Source organism: Manis javanica, chromosome 8, assembly GCF_040802235.1.
Source record: "Manis javanica isolate MJ-LG chromosome 8, MJ_LKY, whole genome shotgun sequence".
Taxonomy (NCBI): Eukaryota; Metazoa; Chordata; class Mammalia; order Pholidota; family Manidae; genus Manis; species Manis javanica.
Genome location: NC_133163.1, coordinates 111,262,734 through 111,279,149, shown reverse-complemented (window position 1 = coordinate 111,279,149; position 16,416 = coordinate 111,262,734). Strand labels below are relative to the sequence as shown.

The 16,416-nt window shown below is 42.4% G+C and overlaps 2 protein-coding genes across 8 annotated transcripts in view; one reads left to right on the top strand and one right to left on the bottom strand.

Moving 5' to 3' along the window:
- Positions 1–311: 311 nt before the first annotated feature.
- On the bottom strand, positions 312–3,700 carry C2CD4A (C2 calcium dependent domain containing 4A). Its single transcript, XM_037004279.2, has one exon. The coding sequence runs from the start codon at positions 1,909–1,911 to the stop codon at positions 784–786; it is 1,128 nt and encodes a 375-aa protein (XP_036860174.2). The 5' UTR covers positions 1,912–3,700; the 3' UTR covers positions 312–783.
- A 3,892-nt stretch (positions 3,701–7,592) lies between these two features.
- Positions 7,593–16,416, top strand: part of VPS13C (vacuolar protein sorting 13 homolog C) — a 196,400-nt gene continuing 187,576 nt past the window's right edge. For 4 of the 7 annotated variants that reach the window (XR_005057550.2, XM_037004257.2, XM_037004258.2 and 1 more), the window contains exons 1-2: positions 7,594–7,781; positions 16,328–16,371. Coding sequence is in view for 4 of the 7 variants with exons in the window: in XM_037004257.2 (XP_036860152.2) it covers positions 7,682–7,781; positions 16,328–16,371 (144 nt within the window). In the remaining 3 variants the exon portion in view is untranslated. Of the gene's footprint in view, positions 7,782–16,327; positions 16,372–16,416 lie in introns of all 7 variants that reach the window. The other 3 variants (XR_012120726.1, XR_005057547.2, XM_037004260.2) reach the window with 1 other exon arrangement.

Sequence of the window (16,416 nt, the reverse complement as noted above, 5' to 3'; positions counted from 1 at the left end):
GAGCTATGCAATTGTGGGTTACTGGTTTCAGGTGGGTTGGTGATTAAGCTTTTCTACAGGTTATGACAAGCATGTTACCTGGAAATGATTTGACTCAGTGGGTTATGTCTGATTAATAATTATTATGTCATACCAACCATCAGTATTTATGGATGATAAATCATGAAATGTATTATGTAATAACGTTTTGTGTACATGCTTATAACAGTGTGGTAAATCCTTAATGATTATATATATTATGTACATTTAATGAAAGGTGTGTAATAGTGTATGTGGGAGACCACGTAGTGCACAAATTACATAGTCATGGAATATATTAATTTGTTTTTAATACTGGCATATTAACATGAAAATAATCTTCACTTTTCGTGTATATTAATTACACCAAGGAGAACTTAAGCAGAATTTCAGCTTTGGGTGCTGATGGTGGAGCTAGGTTGTACAACTTCAAATGAGGATACATGAAACAAGAAACTTTAAGTTTTAACACTTCATGTGATTCATTATCTCCCAACAGGATTGCGGGGAACATATGAAATACAACTGGCTATCTACATTGGGAAACACTACTGCAGAACAGCATACAATTTGAAAAAAAAGAAATGTGAAGTATTTACACAAAATATTCTATCTTGTACTGTGATAATCCAGTATCATCTCTGCGAATTATGGGCTGTACAAAGGCCCAAGCAGAAAAAATACAGGTTTATTTTGTACAAAGCCGCGGCCGTGTCCCAGAGCTCCCCAGGGGCGGAAGGCGCCCCGAGGGCAGGGCCTGGGCCCTCAGAGCGGCAGCAGCGGGCCCAGCAGCAGCTCGCCCTGGCCCCGCAGGCGGCCCCGCTCCAGGCCGCGGCCCTGCTTCTCCGCCTTGACGCGCACGGCCAGGCGGCGCACCTCGTCCTCCGACAGCCCGTCCAGGCACAAGTCCTGGTCGAAGGCGGCCTCGCGGCTCCGCCGGACTACGGCGCCGCGCTGCTGGCGCGTCTTGCCCGGCGGCTGCAGGACGAAGCTCAGGCGGCAGCCGACGGCACGGGGCTCGGCGGTTCCCGCGGCCTGTCCCTCGGCGCGGAGCAGCCCGATGCGGAGGCGCCCGCTGGCCCGCCTGTACTCGGCGGCCAGGCGCAGGGCGCCGCCGGCGCGCCCCAGAGCCACGGTGCCCTCGGCCTCCAGGCGCTCGGGCTGCGGGCCGGGGGGCGGCGGCGGAGACGCGGAGGGGCCGCGGGCCGGGGTCCTCGATCCGGCGCCGCGCTCCTGGTCCTCGTCCCCGCGGGAGACTGAGCGGACGGGGGCCAGGCCGCGGCTCCCGCGGGCCCGCAGCGCGCGCCGCAGCAGCCCGTCAGGGGCGCGCAGGAGCTGGCGGCCGCGGGGCGGCGGGGCGCGCGAGTCCCGGGGCTGAAGAGCCCCGCCGGGGGCGGAGGGGACCTCGGCCTGGGGCGCACGCGGGGCGTCTCCCCTCGCGCCGCCGCCGCCGTAGGTGTGGGCCCGGGGGCGGAGCGCGGGCCGGGCGGCGGACGGCTCCAGGAGCGCGGCGCCGCGGGCGTCCCCGAGGAAGAGCGACTCCCTGCGGCGGGTGTGCGGGCTCTCGAGCAGCGCGCAGAAGCCGTAGGCGGTGCGCGCGCGGGGCAGGTGCTGCAGCGAGAGCGCGGCCTGAGAGCGCGGGTCCCAGTCGGTGCGCCCGTCGCCGTCATCTGACCCAGCTTTTTCGCTCCAGGAGATCCGGAGTCCATCCAGGGCTGGGCAGGAAGCGAGTCGCGGGGGAATGCAAAATTCGGGGATGCGGTCGGGTGTGAGCACGTTAGCGCACGCGGCGGGCGTGATGGCCGAGGCTCGGCTGGACCGACCCTTAAAAAGCTCGTTCCTGCCCTGCAGAGGGCGCTGAAAACCCAAGCGAAGCCGCTCCAGGCACCACATCAGGCGGGAGGTGCCGAACCCGAGCGACCTTTCCGTGGAGCTGGTTGGTTTGCAACGCACAATCGCACAACAGAAGTCAGCGCGAGCCCTGCAGGGCACAGCAATTTCCGCGTTTCTTCTGCTTTCGGGGCGCTTTCTCCTGCCTCGGCCGGGACAAGGCAAATAGTCCTTCACGCTGCTATTGCAAACTGTTTCAGTGATTGTAAAACAATCGTTTTTCTTTTATTCTGTCTCTATTCCGTAGTCATGTACACTTCGGGGTTTGTGGCTTCATTCTCAATCCGCCTTCGCAGTCCTAAGGAGGAGTTCTCAAAATGTTGGCCTTTAACTGGTCTCGCTGTCCTCGATGCCAAGAAGTACTTTGCTAGTGCAGTCTTACCTGCCTCCTTGGATTATTGCACTCTAGTCTTCAGAGTGAATTAAAATAACAGTAATCACCTCCAGGACACTCACCGTGTTCTTTCTTTTTAGGCAGAAAGATGCTCAGACGAGCCCCCAGAGGAGTTAAGCAAGACTATGGGTGCCTCCTAACGTACCTGACGTCCGTGGTCAGATGGGTGTCCGCACCGTTCTGCCTAAGGCACCGACCTGGAGAGGAGCGCAGCTTCTAGGAAATTCAAAGAGCACGCGGCAGAGTTCAGTACCGCTGTTCAGGGATAGCTGGCCTGAAGCCTTTATACTGGGGCGCGAATCATCAGCCGACAGGTGGGCGGGAGCGGAGTTAGTCCGTAACCTGATGCCAGGACTTCCAAGCTGCCACGTGGCTGGATATGCTGAGCGAATTCAAGATCCATTTCTCTTGCCTAGGGTGGGGAATGTTATGCTCGGAAACCCTGAACAAGTTTCTATATCCTCACGTAAAAAAGAGGGTTAAATCTTGACTATATCGCAGAGTCATTGTGAGGATCGACGGAATAATGAATGTGAAATCACAGAAACAATCACCACTAAAAAAGATTTAAAGTGGGGTTCGTCTTATTTTTACCCGATACAGTCCCCCAAATCCAGCTTTCTGGTTGCCCCGCTTCAAAGTTCCTTCCCTGCTTTCTGGTTTTCAGTCCTGATATTAAATTTTTTTTCTTTGTTGCTTATAAACCATTCTGAATACCGGGAACCTTATGGAGTGCTGAAAATATTCCATATCTTGATCTGGGTGGAGTTACAGGAGTGTATCCGTCTGTTAAAAAATCAGCATACCCTGAAGATTACATGTAAATTTGTATGTACCTTAAACTTCAATTTAAAAAATCACAGCCCTATTCTTAAACCATGTGTTTTGATTTTTGACTGGGAAAATACTGCACTGTTGGAACCAGCCTTTGGGAACATCCTGACCACATCTGGCCTTCCTACCCTATGTCCATCTGACAGACGCTTTTTCTTCCTTCTGAAATCTGACTTCTGTGCAAGCTGCTTCCAGCTAGCTCAGGTTAAAAGGGATCTGAGGCATTTATACCCAGGTTTAAGGCTTGGGTATATGCTATTTCTTACTCAAAGGCAGTATTTACTGAATGCTTCCTGGATTCCAGCCACCATGCTATTCAGGCGGATCCAGGCTGTTCCAAGATCATATCAGCTATGTACATCTGTTAAGAGAGGAATGAAATGATAAGGATGAAATACTTGAATTCCATCTGGCTGAGGCAGGAGTTAAGAAGAGATTATTGAACATTACCTATTTAATTTGGGGGCCAGCATTGGTGCGTCCCTGAGTCACCATGCCCTTGACTAGCTACTTCTGTGTCTTTATATCATTTCCATGCCTGGACAAAATTCTTGGGCTAGTGCTAAATCTATGGGGGAATAATCATTAAATTATATACCCAAGGGTCAAGTGTGTGTGTTTTGACTCAACTTTCCTCAGGAGACAAGATGCTGTTAGGTCTGCAAGTGAAAACCCAAAGAGACCCTGGTTAGAATGGTGAGGCTCACAATCTGGGAAGTCAGCTGAGAAGTAACTAAGCAAAGCTACGTTGTAGTGGGAGAAAGACCAAAAGCACCAGGGCAACAGAAATGATTAAGGGGTGAATACACAGAGACTTTGAAGTGAATCTGTCCTTGGTTTGAATCTGTTATGCAGCTTTTTAGTTATGGGACTGTGGGCAAGTTAAACTCTTTGAGCCTAAGTTGTAAAATGAGGGTAAAAATACTTGTTTGTGATTGTTGTGATGGTTAAAAATCATGAGATGACTGACACATAGTGAGTCCTACCTAACAGCTGTTGTTATTATACAGGTTAGCTTGGTCAGGGATTAGCTGATTCACACATGGATTCCTTTAAAAACATTTCTCTTCTTGGCCAAGCAAAGCATATTTGCTTTGTTTTCATTAATAATTCACCTTCTTCAGTAATGCTTTAGAAGCATTTCCTGTATAAGATTTCTTGAAAACAGTGGACATGCTCTCGCATGACTGGTCCTCTGTGACCACATTATGCCTTATGTTTTATTTACCTCGGAAGCATGAGCCTCACAGTACTTGGGAGGGTACTGTAATGGGGTCAGTTCCTGTGCCTGGAACACACAAATCTACTCAGAGGAAGACTGTGGCCATTCTGAGCTCACAAATATAGCCATAGAAACATCCAGTTATGGAGCTGGAAAACAATTCTATGAAGTAAGCATAAATAGATCACATACCACTGAGACAGGCGTGCTGTTGGAATAGAAGGAAACTGAGCAATTTAAAGATTTAAAAATAGTATACAGGAGATTCAGTGTCAAGGAAAGCAATAACAAGAGGGTTTACAACCAAATAAAATACTAGTGTCCTGATTTACCCATCTTTTTCAACAGAACTGGAGTGTGGAGTAAAGGGAAGAACACAGACCAGGCAGTCAGGCACTTCAGTTTTGGCTCTGTTACTAACTTTATATGGGACTTTAGCAAGCCCTTTAATTCTCTCTCGTACTCAGTGTCTGCATCTGTCAAGTGAAGGGGTTGGATTAACCAGATGTTTGTTTTCTTCCAGCTCTAACATTAAGCATCCTCTCCAGTGCTTTCCCCAGCTTAACCTTCGAAAGTTTCTGGCAGTCCATGGGGTCATGTTATTATCTAGCTTTCTTTTCCATTTCCTTTTTTCCCCATATACCTTTTGCCTTTCTCAACAAACTCCAGGGTTGGGAAATAGGGGTGAGGGTACCGGGTACTGTGAAGTTAGAATTTCTCATTTTACAAATTTGTAAGGAACAGTTGTTAGTTTTTAAAAAGTGTTCCTAATTTTGACTCTTGCTTTTAACAGAGGTAATATTTTGCTCATCTGTTTTTGTTGCTCAACCCCTCACTGCAAGTTAGTTGTGCAATTTTCTTTGTTGTCCGTTTCATTGTTTTTATGTGAAAACTGCATTTTTCTTCAGTTAACCTTTGTATCCAAATTCCTTTTTGTATAGTGCTACACATTAGAGTGCTAATGGTATTTCTTGACATTCGTTATAGTTTGAATCACGACTGTAAATGTTCAACTTCAAGAAGTATGGAAAATTTGGGACATCACTGTGTGTACATAGTACCTCAAAACATACCTAGAAAATATCAAAATTTAAAAGTTTTTTGTACTATATGGTAATAGCATTATTTGTACTGACAATTTTGATCTGAATTTTCCACCGCTACTCTGTCATTAACTTTTCAAATAAGATAGATGAGAACTACCACTAGCCTAGTGGTGATTTAAGTATATTTATTGAAAGAGAAAAAGGTGGCTGTCCTGGCTCAGAAAAGCTGAAGGAAATTAATACCTGCTGGGTAATTTTAGGTAAATCACTTAAAATTCCTGATATTAATTTTCATATAAAATTTGAACAATATTGCACTAATGTCCAGGTCTTTTGGGAGAGTTACATGAAAATGCAGACCTTGTTATAATAATGGCATGATAGCTCATGAGGTATAACTGAAGAACTATTAATAAAATGGAATAATACATATGAAAACACAGTATGCCCTTATTCTCCAAAAGTACAAAGTACCATAAATGTGCAAGGAATTATTGCACAAGCATTAGTATTGTGCATTTGTCCTACCAGATTAGGCTTTCTGTTCCAATCTCTTGACCACACTATTCTGCCTGTTGCATCTTTCATTTCATCTTTCACTTTTATTCATACATCCTTGCATTGTTTTGTTTCTTAGCTTTTAATGGTGCAGGCTTACCCCAGCAGGAATATAATACTGGTTTTTTGCATTCCTGTCAATGCATAGCTGGTGTGAATATACAAGGGGAGAGGGGTTGTTGGAGGAGGGTGGGTGGACTAGAAACCTGGGGACAGATTTAGGAGGGCTTTTGGAACACTGGAAAGTTATTGGATGTTTTTGAATGGGTGTCTAACCTGAGGTCTCCAGTGCTTTGGAGAACTAGCTCCAGTGGCAGTGTGCAGATGGATGAAGGAAAAAACTGGAGGCTAAGAGGCCAATTGTATGATCCAGGTGAGATATAAAGAGAATTAGGAAATAGAGCGAAAGCAGAATGGACAGGTTTGGTTGTTAATTGGTTATGGACAGTGAAGGAAAGCAGCAAAAGTGACTGTTAGGTACTGTGCCAGGGTGACTGCTAGGTATTGTGCCAGGGTTAGGAAAACAAATGGTTAAGGATTTTTATTTTCTGTGTCAGTAGTGGAGAATGGCTGTGCTTATTGATAGTACTGGTTAGTATTGGTTCTTTATTTTACATTCATTTTATATAACATCAATTGTAGAAATGTTGGCTGTTTTTTTCCTTTTCTCCAATGGACTTGGAATTTAAGAAATGGTTTTTCTTTTTGATCCTATCTTAGTGCATTTAGCCTGGTGTAAGGAAATTCCATAGACTGAGTGGTTTAAAAACAATGCAAATTAATTTTTTCCAGTTGTAGATGCTGGAAAGTCCAAGACAATGTGATGCGGGCTTCAGCACCTGGTGAGGGCCTGCTTCCTGGTTCATTGGTGGCCATCTTTTTGATAAATCCTCACAGGCATAAAGGGCCGGGCATCTCAGTGGGTACTAACCCCATTCAGAGGTACTCACATTGGGTGTTAGGAATTCAACGTATGAATTTTGAGGGGACACAGTCTACAGCAGGCAGTTCAAGAGAATTTCACACATATAGAGATTACTTGTAGCAAAGCATTTAATAAACGCTTGTGACTACAAATAATCTTAACATTTCTTAGGTTTGTTTAGTGTATCTCAACAGCTTATTGAAATGTAATTTAGGGAAAAAGTCTAGTTCTCTTAAGATAATTGGTTTCCCCCACCTCCCACTTTTAAATATAGTTTCAACAAGCAAAAAGAAGCAGAGAGTTTGTCCCAGGCTGAGTTAATCTGTACAAGGAAAAGGGTACAGGGTCTCCTCTTCCCCACCTGACCCACAGGTGCAGGGGTGGTGACTTAGGAGGCGCTCCGAGTGGACTGGAGGCCTGGGAAGCTGCTTTCGCCCCAGACTGTGACCCTGGCCCGAGGACATTAGGAGGCCGGCAAGCAGAACAGCCACAGAAACGTCCCTGTGCTCAGTAAATTCTGCCCTCCTTTTTTTCCCAAAGCCGGCTTCCACACCGCTCCTCGGTCCGAGGCTGCCACGATATCACAGAGCGGCGGCCAAGTCCACACACCCCCAGGTTCGGGGCGGGGGCGGGGGCGGCGGCGGCGGCGGCGGCGGCGCGCCTGCGCACAGGCCGGGTCACGCGCGGCGAGGGGGCGGGCCTGCGCCCGAAGGGCTGTCATTTGCCGCCCGGGTTGCCGCCCTCGGCTGCGTCTGGGTTCGGCCTCCGCCCGGTCCCGCAGCCTCAGGCCCACCATGGTGCTGGAGTCGGTAGTCGCAGACCTGCTGAACCGCTTCCTGGGGGACTATGTGGAGAACCTGAACAAGTCCCAACTGAAGCTGGGGATTTGGGGCGGTAAGCGAGAGGGCGCGGCCGGCGGGCTGCCGACGCTGGCAGGGGTGCCCACGCCGCGGGCTCCTCCCGTACGGACCCAACAATCTCCGCCGCCGGAGACTCCTCCTCCCGGGCGGGGGCGCTCGGCGGGGACCCCTCTCCGGGCGGCAGGTCTGAGGACCCCCGGAGGCCTGTGCCCGCCTCCGCCGCCACGGGGACCCCGGGTTCCGGTCTGGATTGGGGAGGTGCGGCCGAGTCGCGTTCTCGCACCCGGAGTTCCCACCTTTAGCATCCCAGAGGCCGAAACTCCTTTCCTTTTCGGCCCTGGCCATTGGGGTGCCCCTCTCGCGGCCCTCAGCATGGCTCCTGGGGCCCCACAGCATTACAAAACCCTTTCTGCTCTTGCACCGCTTGGAGTGAGGATAGCTGTGTGGTCACACACGTCCAAATAAAGTGGCACCTAGGAAAAAGAAATTGCATTTTCTCTTTAGGATTGCTGCGTTTAGGAAGGGATCAGCAGGGGAAGATTGCTACGAGAAAGTATGGCTTCTAATGACTTTTTCCCCTTAATAGTTACGTTCCTTCATTAAGAAAAGGACTTTCAGTTTTGCTTTGGAGAGAAATAGAAGGAAATTCAAACCACGACCAGCATCGTCATTAGTTGCATTACCAAGAATTTAGGCCAGCGTTTCTGTCCTCAAGGTTAAGTGTATAGAAGTAGGTAGTAGCATATTTGCACACTTCAAAAAGCTAATTATTTGCACTAATGACATGTTAAACTTTGGGGACATCGGGGGACACTTTCTCACTGTATAAAAAGACTTTGGGGAATTTTGTCAGCTTTGGAGAGAAATTAAAATAACTACTCGAATGGAACTGCTTTTAATTCAGTCAACAGATAGACCCGTGCTCCAGTAGGGTAGCCACTAGCCATGGTGGCAGTTGAGAAGTGTGGTTTAGTGCTAATTGAGATGTGCTCTAATTATAAAATAACTGAGTCTTGAAAATACTCAGTAGGAGAAAACGTGTAATATCTTAATTTTTTACGTTGATTACATGATGAAATAATATTTGGTTATTTTGGGGTTTACTGCAGTGTATTACTAAAATTCATTCCTTGTTTTTTTTTTAAACCTGGCTCCCCAAATGTATACTTACATATGTGAACCATGTATTATATTGGGCAATGTTGTTACAGAGCCACGAGTGCTCCTGAACTGTGAAGGAGCCCGTTTTTAATAGGTTACTGATCATTTGACTGGTGGTTCAGTGTGGTTTGCTCAACAGTACATGCCTCCCCCACACTTTAGTGTAATGCAAGAAAAAGAGAAGTAAAGAAAGCAACATGTAAGGAATTAAACGTCCAGTGCCTTCTGCAGGCATCAAATGTTTCTTCATAATACTGCCTTTTATAAATTACTCCCTCCAGTTGGTAAACATTATTTGAAATCTGAAAAGGCATTGGGCTCGGTATTTAGGAAACCTGGGTACTAAGTCGTTGGGCTAGACAAACCACATACCTTCCAGGCATTAGTTTCTTCATCTTAATATATTTAGTAGGAAAAAAAAAAATCATACCAGATACTACAATATTTCTATGTAATCACTACTCAAAATCCAAGTTATTACCCAAGTGTTAACATTGTGCTGTATTTACTTAGGACTTTTTTTTTTTAAGAAATAAAGTTTGTGGGTACATTTGAAGATTCCTTCTCTACCAAATCAAATTTTTTTCTTATTTAAAATTGAGGGTTTGGAGTAGGTATCATCTAAGGGTTCTTCCAGTGCCAATACTCTGTGTAAATGTCTTTACAATGAAATTGTGAAGCAGGAGGATTTTGAACTTTCCCGTAAGTGAAATTAAAATGCCATGATTTTACGTCATTTGCTCCTATTTTGGTGAAATGCAGGAAAATAGACTTTTCTTTCATCTCCTTTTCTTTTAGAATAAGGTTTTCTGCAAGTGGCCATAATCAACTTTATAATAGGCCTAAGCTAAAAACCTCATTTCCTTTAGGAACTGTATTCAGTAAAATTCAGTTGGGGCAGAGATTTCCTCAGCTTTAATCAGCTCACAGCTCTGGTTCTAGAAAGTTTTGGGGTTTGTTTTGTGGTTGTTATAAAGGAAGCTGCAAATCATGAGCTTTTACAGTTATTGCTCAATATATTTTTGTTATAATGCTAAGTCTATTAAAATAGAAAGGCAATGTGTGTAAGTTGACTCCTTCTATTCTTTGAAAATAATGCTAAAGAAATTTATCTTAAACTTTTTCTGGTAAACAAGTAGAAATATTAAGTCAATTTAATAAAATAGTTGATATTTATGACATTTGTGATGTTGACAAGTTTCACCAAGAATTGAAAATTTTATATAATCTTATTTAAACTATTTGCTTTAGCAAATAAAATTTATGTGTCTTTGAGTTCGGCTTTCTCAGTTTTTTTCTTACTAAATTTTCACATTTGAGAAAGGGAAAGATACAACTTGTAAATATTTTTCACAGCTGATTTTACTTTTCTTTGTAAACAAATGGCACTCTAAATGGATACTTCTTAACTGGAGCACTTGCCTAGGCTAAGGCAGTGGTTTTCAACTGGGAATGATTTTGCCCCCACAGCTCATTTGGCAATGTCTGAGATGGTTTTGGTTGTCAGCACTGCAGAGGTGTGCTACTGGGATCTAGTGGGTAGACCACATGAATGTTGCTACACCTTACAATGCACAGCTCCCCAGAACAAAAATTACTCAGCCCAAAATGTTTGTTGAGAAATCCTAATCAAAGTGCCTTGCCAATGGGTTTCAGACAAGTTCGCTATGGATTCAATGTGACCAAAGAAATTGACAGCAAAACGTTCTTTTGGTGAAAGGGTTTATTAACCGGCTTGTTCTCCCAGCGGTAGGTCGAGCACTAGCGTCTCTGCCTCTGCCCAGAGCACTGGGCCAAGCTCTCTGTATAGCGCAATAATGCCTTTTTGCCTAAAGGTGTGGAAGTGATAGCCTAGCAACAGGCCCGTCACATCATCATGTGGTTTAAGTTCAGTGAGGATCCTGGCCATAGGAACCCCAACTTCCCCACACTAAGGAATATTGAAATTGTATTATGAATTTTTAGGAGAATATCTGGGTATTGAACAAGTTGTAGCAGTAGATGTCTTAAGAAGTGACTGAAAGGTGTCATGTCAGTAAAAATGCATAATCTTTGGATGAAGTAAGGAAGCAGTTTTAAGAATGAAATTGTGTTAATGTAATCTGAAAAAGATTATGCCATGCATTCACAATGATATCCACAATAAACAAAAGCTGTGGAGTGAGGTTGGGGAAATTATGTGAATGTCTAGGCTCAGGAAGTGTACTGTGGATATTGTCTTTAAATTGGAGAAGCAAAAAGAAAGAGAAAAGACTGCAATTTTCTGTTTTATTCTTTTAAAGATTTTTTATGCCAACATTTCCTATTAAAAAATTCTTTTTATTGCAAGTATTTTTAAAAGTGATTTAAGCAAAATGATCTTTTAAAAATTCTTGTTGTTGCAGAATAGAGGCCCTGATTACTTACAAGCTGTGGGACCCATGGGAAAAACATTTTATATCTTTAAGCCTCAGTTTTCTTATCTGTCAGAGGGGGAAATAACACTCAGTGTTTGTAAAGTAAGTGATGGGGAAGTCCTTTGTAATTATAATTGTTAAATTGCTAATATTGATAGAAATAATAAATACCTAGCTGAGTTAATAGAAAACAGCCTGCTTTGTTTTATTTTATTTTTGTAAATATGTTCTTCTAGGCTTCAGACTTTAGGGCTCTCACATTCTATAGTGTGATAATTTTTGTAGACCTAAAGCCACATATCTAAATATTTATTTTCTAAACAAATTTCTTTAAAAAAACTATTTGCATTTGAATTTAAATTAGCATTTTTGTATTACTTTTCAGTTAGTTTGCAAGTCAGGTTTTCAAAGGTTCAGAGAAGTGCCTAGTGGGCATGTCACTCCTTTTGCAGATAGGAAGGATTGTCTAGATTTTTTTCCCTACAAACTGGTGCTAGGAGATAAATTGCATGGCCCTTAGCTCTTTGAGGTGTGTCTAGGATATGATTGTTTTAATAGTAGCATATGTTTGAAAAAATATGTTAAAACATCATGTTTTCCAGTTTGGTTTAAGTAATAGTATTGCAATGTAGAACCTTTGTCAATTTGATTTTTTAAAGTGATTCACTGTAGAAAGTCAGCAGGAAAATGCTCCATTCAGAATTTGCTCTCACATCCACTTGACAGGTGGAATATCTAGAGGCTGTGATATGTTGGATGCAAGGTGTGGCTACAGACCAGGAGTAGGACCCGGGTGGAGTTCCCTCAGAGTTTGTTGCTCAGCTGCCAGGTATAGTTGGTGCAGAGCATTATACAGAAGAGGACCCTGGGGTCTACTTTCATCTTCAGTACGGCCTATCTATATGGCTTCTGGAGGTCACTGATCAGTGACCACTGGTTCCTTATCTCGAAATGAGAAAATTAGGTAGGGTCATTTCTCCTGGCTTTAAACAAGGCCAGGGCAGGGTGAGTTCCTTCATTAGATACGAGTAGTACTGCCACTTGCTCTGCCTTCATAGTGAAAAAATGGTAGTCAAATAATGTATCTTTCCTTTTTGTTCTTCATTCAAATTGGTGAGCAAAGAACCACAGTCACAAAATGTGCAAGATAAATGAAGTTCCAGCCTCAGGCTGATATTTGCAAATCTAAATCTAATATGTATTACAGGTAGCTGTAGGGTAGCTTGAGAAGGCAAGAAAAAGCAGGCCTTTTTGCCTCTTTTTCCCTTGACACATAAAACAGCAGTAACTAGGTATTTCTAAATTTGGAGAGGAATTTTCTTTTAGTCCTTTCCTTCCAGTGGACACTTGATATAGTGAAGGGTGCCTTTTTCATTAGCTTGTCCTACAGCATATAAAATAAACAACATGTCAGTTATTATAATGTAATATATTTAGGCTGAGTTATCAATTGAAACATAAAAATTTAAATTGAAAACACCTTTCCACATATTTAAATAGCATTATAAATTAAAAATCCATTCCTTTTCTAGAAGTGAAACTTGAAGTTGGTATTTTGGTAACGTTCTGCTAGGAAGTTCTGTCACCTACTTGTTATGAGCTCCCTGAGGTGTGCTTGAAAGGGAGAAAGTCCAGTGTTTCACGGCAGCTTTCCATCTTTGCCGAGACTTCCTCTTTCAATAGGGAAATGGAAAGAGAGCCAGTTGTTTCCTCTCCTTCCTCTCCCTCCCACGACAAAGTCATTGTGAACTAGTAAAAGAAGTAGATTGGTTCATTTGAGTTGGATAGCTAGGATCATTTGAAATTCTACAGTATTTTCTTCAGTTTCTTTATTAAAACATTAGTTACTAAAATAATTTGATTTATGCTTTAAAAAACTGCTCAGTCATTTATTTTAACTCACTTCCCGGGAAAATGAATGTGCTGAATATTTTGATATACTTTCATATAAATAATGGATATTTACATTATACCGTACATAAAAGAAATATGTAAAAATGCATAACACGGTTTCCTGCACAATCAAAATAGGAAAAAAAAAATCCCCAGACCGCTTGGGCCGTGTCCACCGCCGCTTCCTGCATCCTCTCCCGCAGCCGCTGCCCTCGCTCCTCAGCATGTGTAAGGCGGCGGGGAGCCCCCCTGAGGTGCCCTACACACACTGTGACCGCTGCCTCCTGCCACAAGGCTTCTGAAGCACAGGCCAGCAAAGTCTTTCCTGCTGCCGCCACGAGGCCTGGGAAGATGGCTGCATGAAATCATCTATTGCCTGATACATACTGGCAGCAAATACAGGGAGGCTCGCAGAGATAATTGTTACTTAACCTGTTTTCTCTGTAGAGTGCCCTAAACCAGGTGTTTTTGGGAAAAAAAACAACAACTTGCAGTTTGGATGTAGGAAAGGTCATGAGGAGACTGAGGACCCTGGATTTTGCTGATGAGAATGAAACAAATGTTGGAAGATTTTTCAAATCTATTGATGGTGGCGCTTTGTGACTATGGTATTTCATAGACATCAAAGCAGTTGATGGTATGAGAATGGAGATTGTTTTCAAACTGATGAAAAATTGTGATCCAAGAGATAGAGAATCCTGGCTCTTGTATTTCAGTGATAGCCACTCAAATGGACCAGCGTGTGTATGGTTTGTTTTGCCCAATGAATCTCCTTCCTCAGTCTTTTCTTTTTAAGTTTGTTTAATAAGAAGATGCTTGATTTATTGGAAACCAATCTGGGATTCATTTCTGTTAAAGTCATGTATTGCTGCTTAAAAGCAAATTGCTTTGCATATAAAAACAGATCTGCTCTGCTCAGTCACATAAAAAGTTATTAACATGTCCTTAGTTTTATAATGGTAAATAAAACATCAGAATTTTCCACTTTAAAAAAAATACATAACACCACACACTCCTTTTTCAGTATTCCTATTTTACAATATGCAAAGCTACTTGTATGGATTAGGACGTGGCATTTTTGTTTGTTGGTTTTTTGCTTTTGATCACAATTTTGAATTAATCTCTCTTTTTTATATTAACATTGACCAGAGAGTCAGGAGACATAGTAGGTTCTATTCTTAGCATCACTACAAGTTAATTGTATAACGTTGGATCAACCACCTAATCTCTTTAGGCTTAATTTCTTCATATACAAAGTGAGAGGGGATTTGGTTTAAAAATCTTTATGATCTTTAAGAGTCACGAGTAGTTATAAATCATAACTTGTGAATTTTTGTTTTTTGAAAGATGTGTATTTTTTAAAAGTACTAAAATAGTCATTTTGAAATACAATCTCCTGCTTTCATGTTTTCCACTGTGGCACTCTCCTTGTGGTACTCCTCCTAACATAAACATTGACTCTATCTTACCTTTCTGGTTATGTCCTTGTTAGTTGTACTGATTTTAGTTCCCTTTTTGCATTTAGATTTCTTCATGCTTTTTTAAAATGCAAAGGCCAAAAGTGAATCCACCAACTATACTGGCTTCTCAACACTGAGTCCAGTGCTTGTCAAGCTTTTTATTTCTCCTCAAGGGAGATAGAATTATCTTCTGAATTAAAATCCTCTACTCTTTCTGCTGTGCTATTTGGGAAATAGTGTGATGTTCTGAACATAACATTGGGAGTCAGAAGATGTGAGGCCTAGCTCTACCCCTAATTAGGTTGACAGTATTTTTAGGCCAGTAATTTAACCTCTTGAAGCCCTAGTTTCTTTTCCTTGATGTATATGCCCTGCCCTCTTTTACCAGTAGGCTCTGAGGATCAAATACTGTAATAGATCTTACAGTGTTTTCTAAAATATGAAGACTTCTGTTCTTGTTGTAGTTGTCTCTACTCCAGTATAATATGCATTCTGAAGCATTAGTATTATTGAGCACCTACTATGAGGAGAACCAGTAAGGAGTGTATGATCGATCAGTTTGGGGATAGTTAAGTGTCATAAGAAAGATGTAGCTAAACTTCTGTGAAAGTTCAGATAAATTATTTCTGGCTGGAGGTATTTAATGTCAGCACTATACTTATATTTATTTTGTAGGCTATTAAGTATTTTAAAAGCCATTGGTGGACTTAGGCAGGCTTGTTCCGTATTATGCCAGTAGCATTTGATTTTTATTTGCAAATATACTAACTTGGTTGTTTTCTACAATTTAGCAACCATAAATATACTAACTTGGTTGTTTTTGATAGTTTAGCATCCATTTCTTTTTCTATTGTATTTTTTACAGTGACTCCAACTCTGTTTACTTTGGTATCATTTGCTAATTCAGTTGAATGAAATTACTTTCATTTCCATCTTTTGATTCATTAGTAAAGAAAAGATTACTAGATTAACTTTGATCCAAGATTTACCCTTTTAAGGTACTTCCTAAAATATCCTTCAAGATTAGTTTTGAAACTTTTATGTGTGACTCTCTAGCACTGTATGCTTATCTAAAATGTTTCTAGTTTATTACTGAGAATCACAGGGTCAAAATCAGGAACTTTCTCTTCTGAAGCACAGACTACATTTACTGCTTACTCTCATCTTTAGGCCTATCTGTCCATCATAGAAGGAAATCATAGAACTTTCTTACTTGTAGTACTGTCACTTTGGAACTTCGTGGGGTTAGAGACACCAGATCTTGGGATAGGCTTTACTTCCTTCCTTGCTGGCAGAGTTAAGTTTATCCATGTCCAGTTATTAGTCATTCTTCCCCTGGGTTGTTTTTTTCCCCAAGGATTAGACACAAATATTTACCCTTCTTTCAGGTTTTCATTGAACTTGCTTTGGGCTCTGTGTGTTCTTAGCCCAGTGATCTGGCTATAGCAGTAAAGTTATTTGCATATGTAGGTTAACCTAAAGTATGCCACAACTAAATATTCATGTCTATATATAGCAACATTTTTGTGCCAGTAACTTCTTAAGTTTTTGAAGCTTGCTTTGCATACCATTGTCTACTTAGCATAGGGTCCATAGTGTTTGGTACTGCATTATGATTGGTTATACTAATTGGTATATTAACTTCATATTTTTTCTCTTTGTTTTTAAAGGCAATGTGGCTTTAGATAATCTACAGATAAAAGAAAATGCTCTGGTAAGTTTTTAAACTATATTGATTACTCAGTTAATTTGGTAAGCT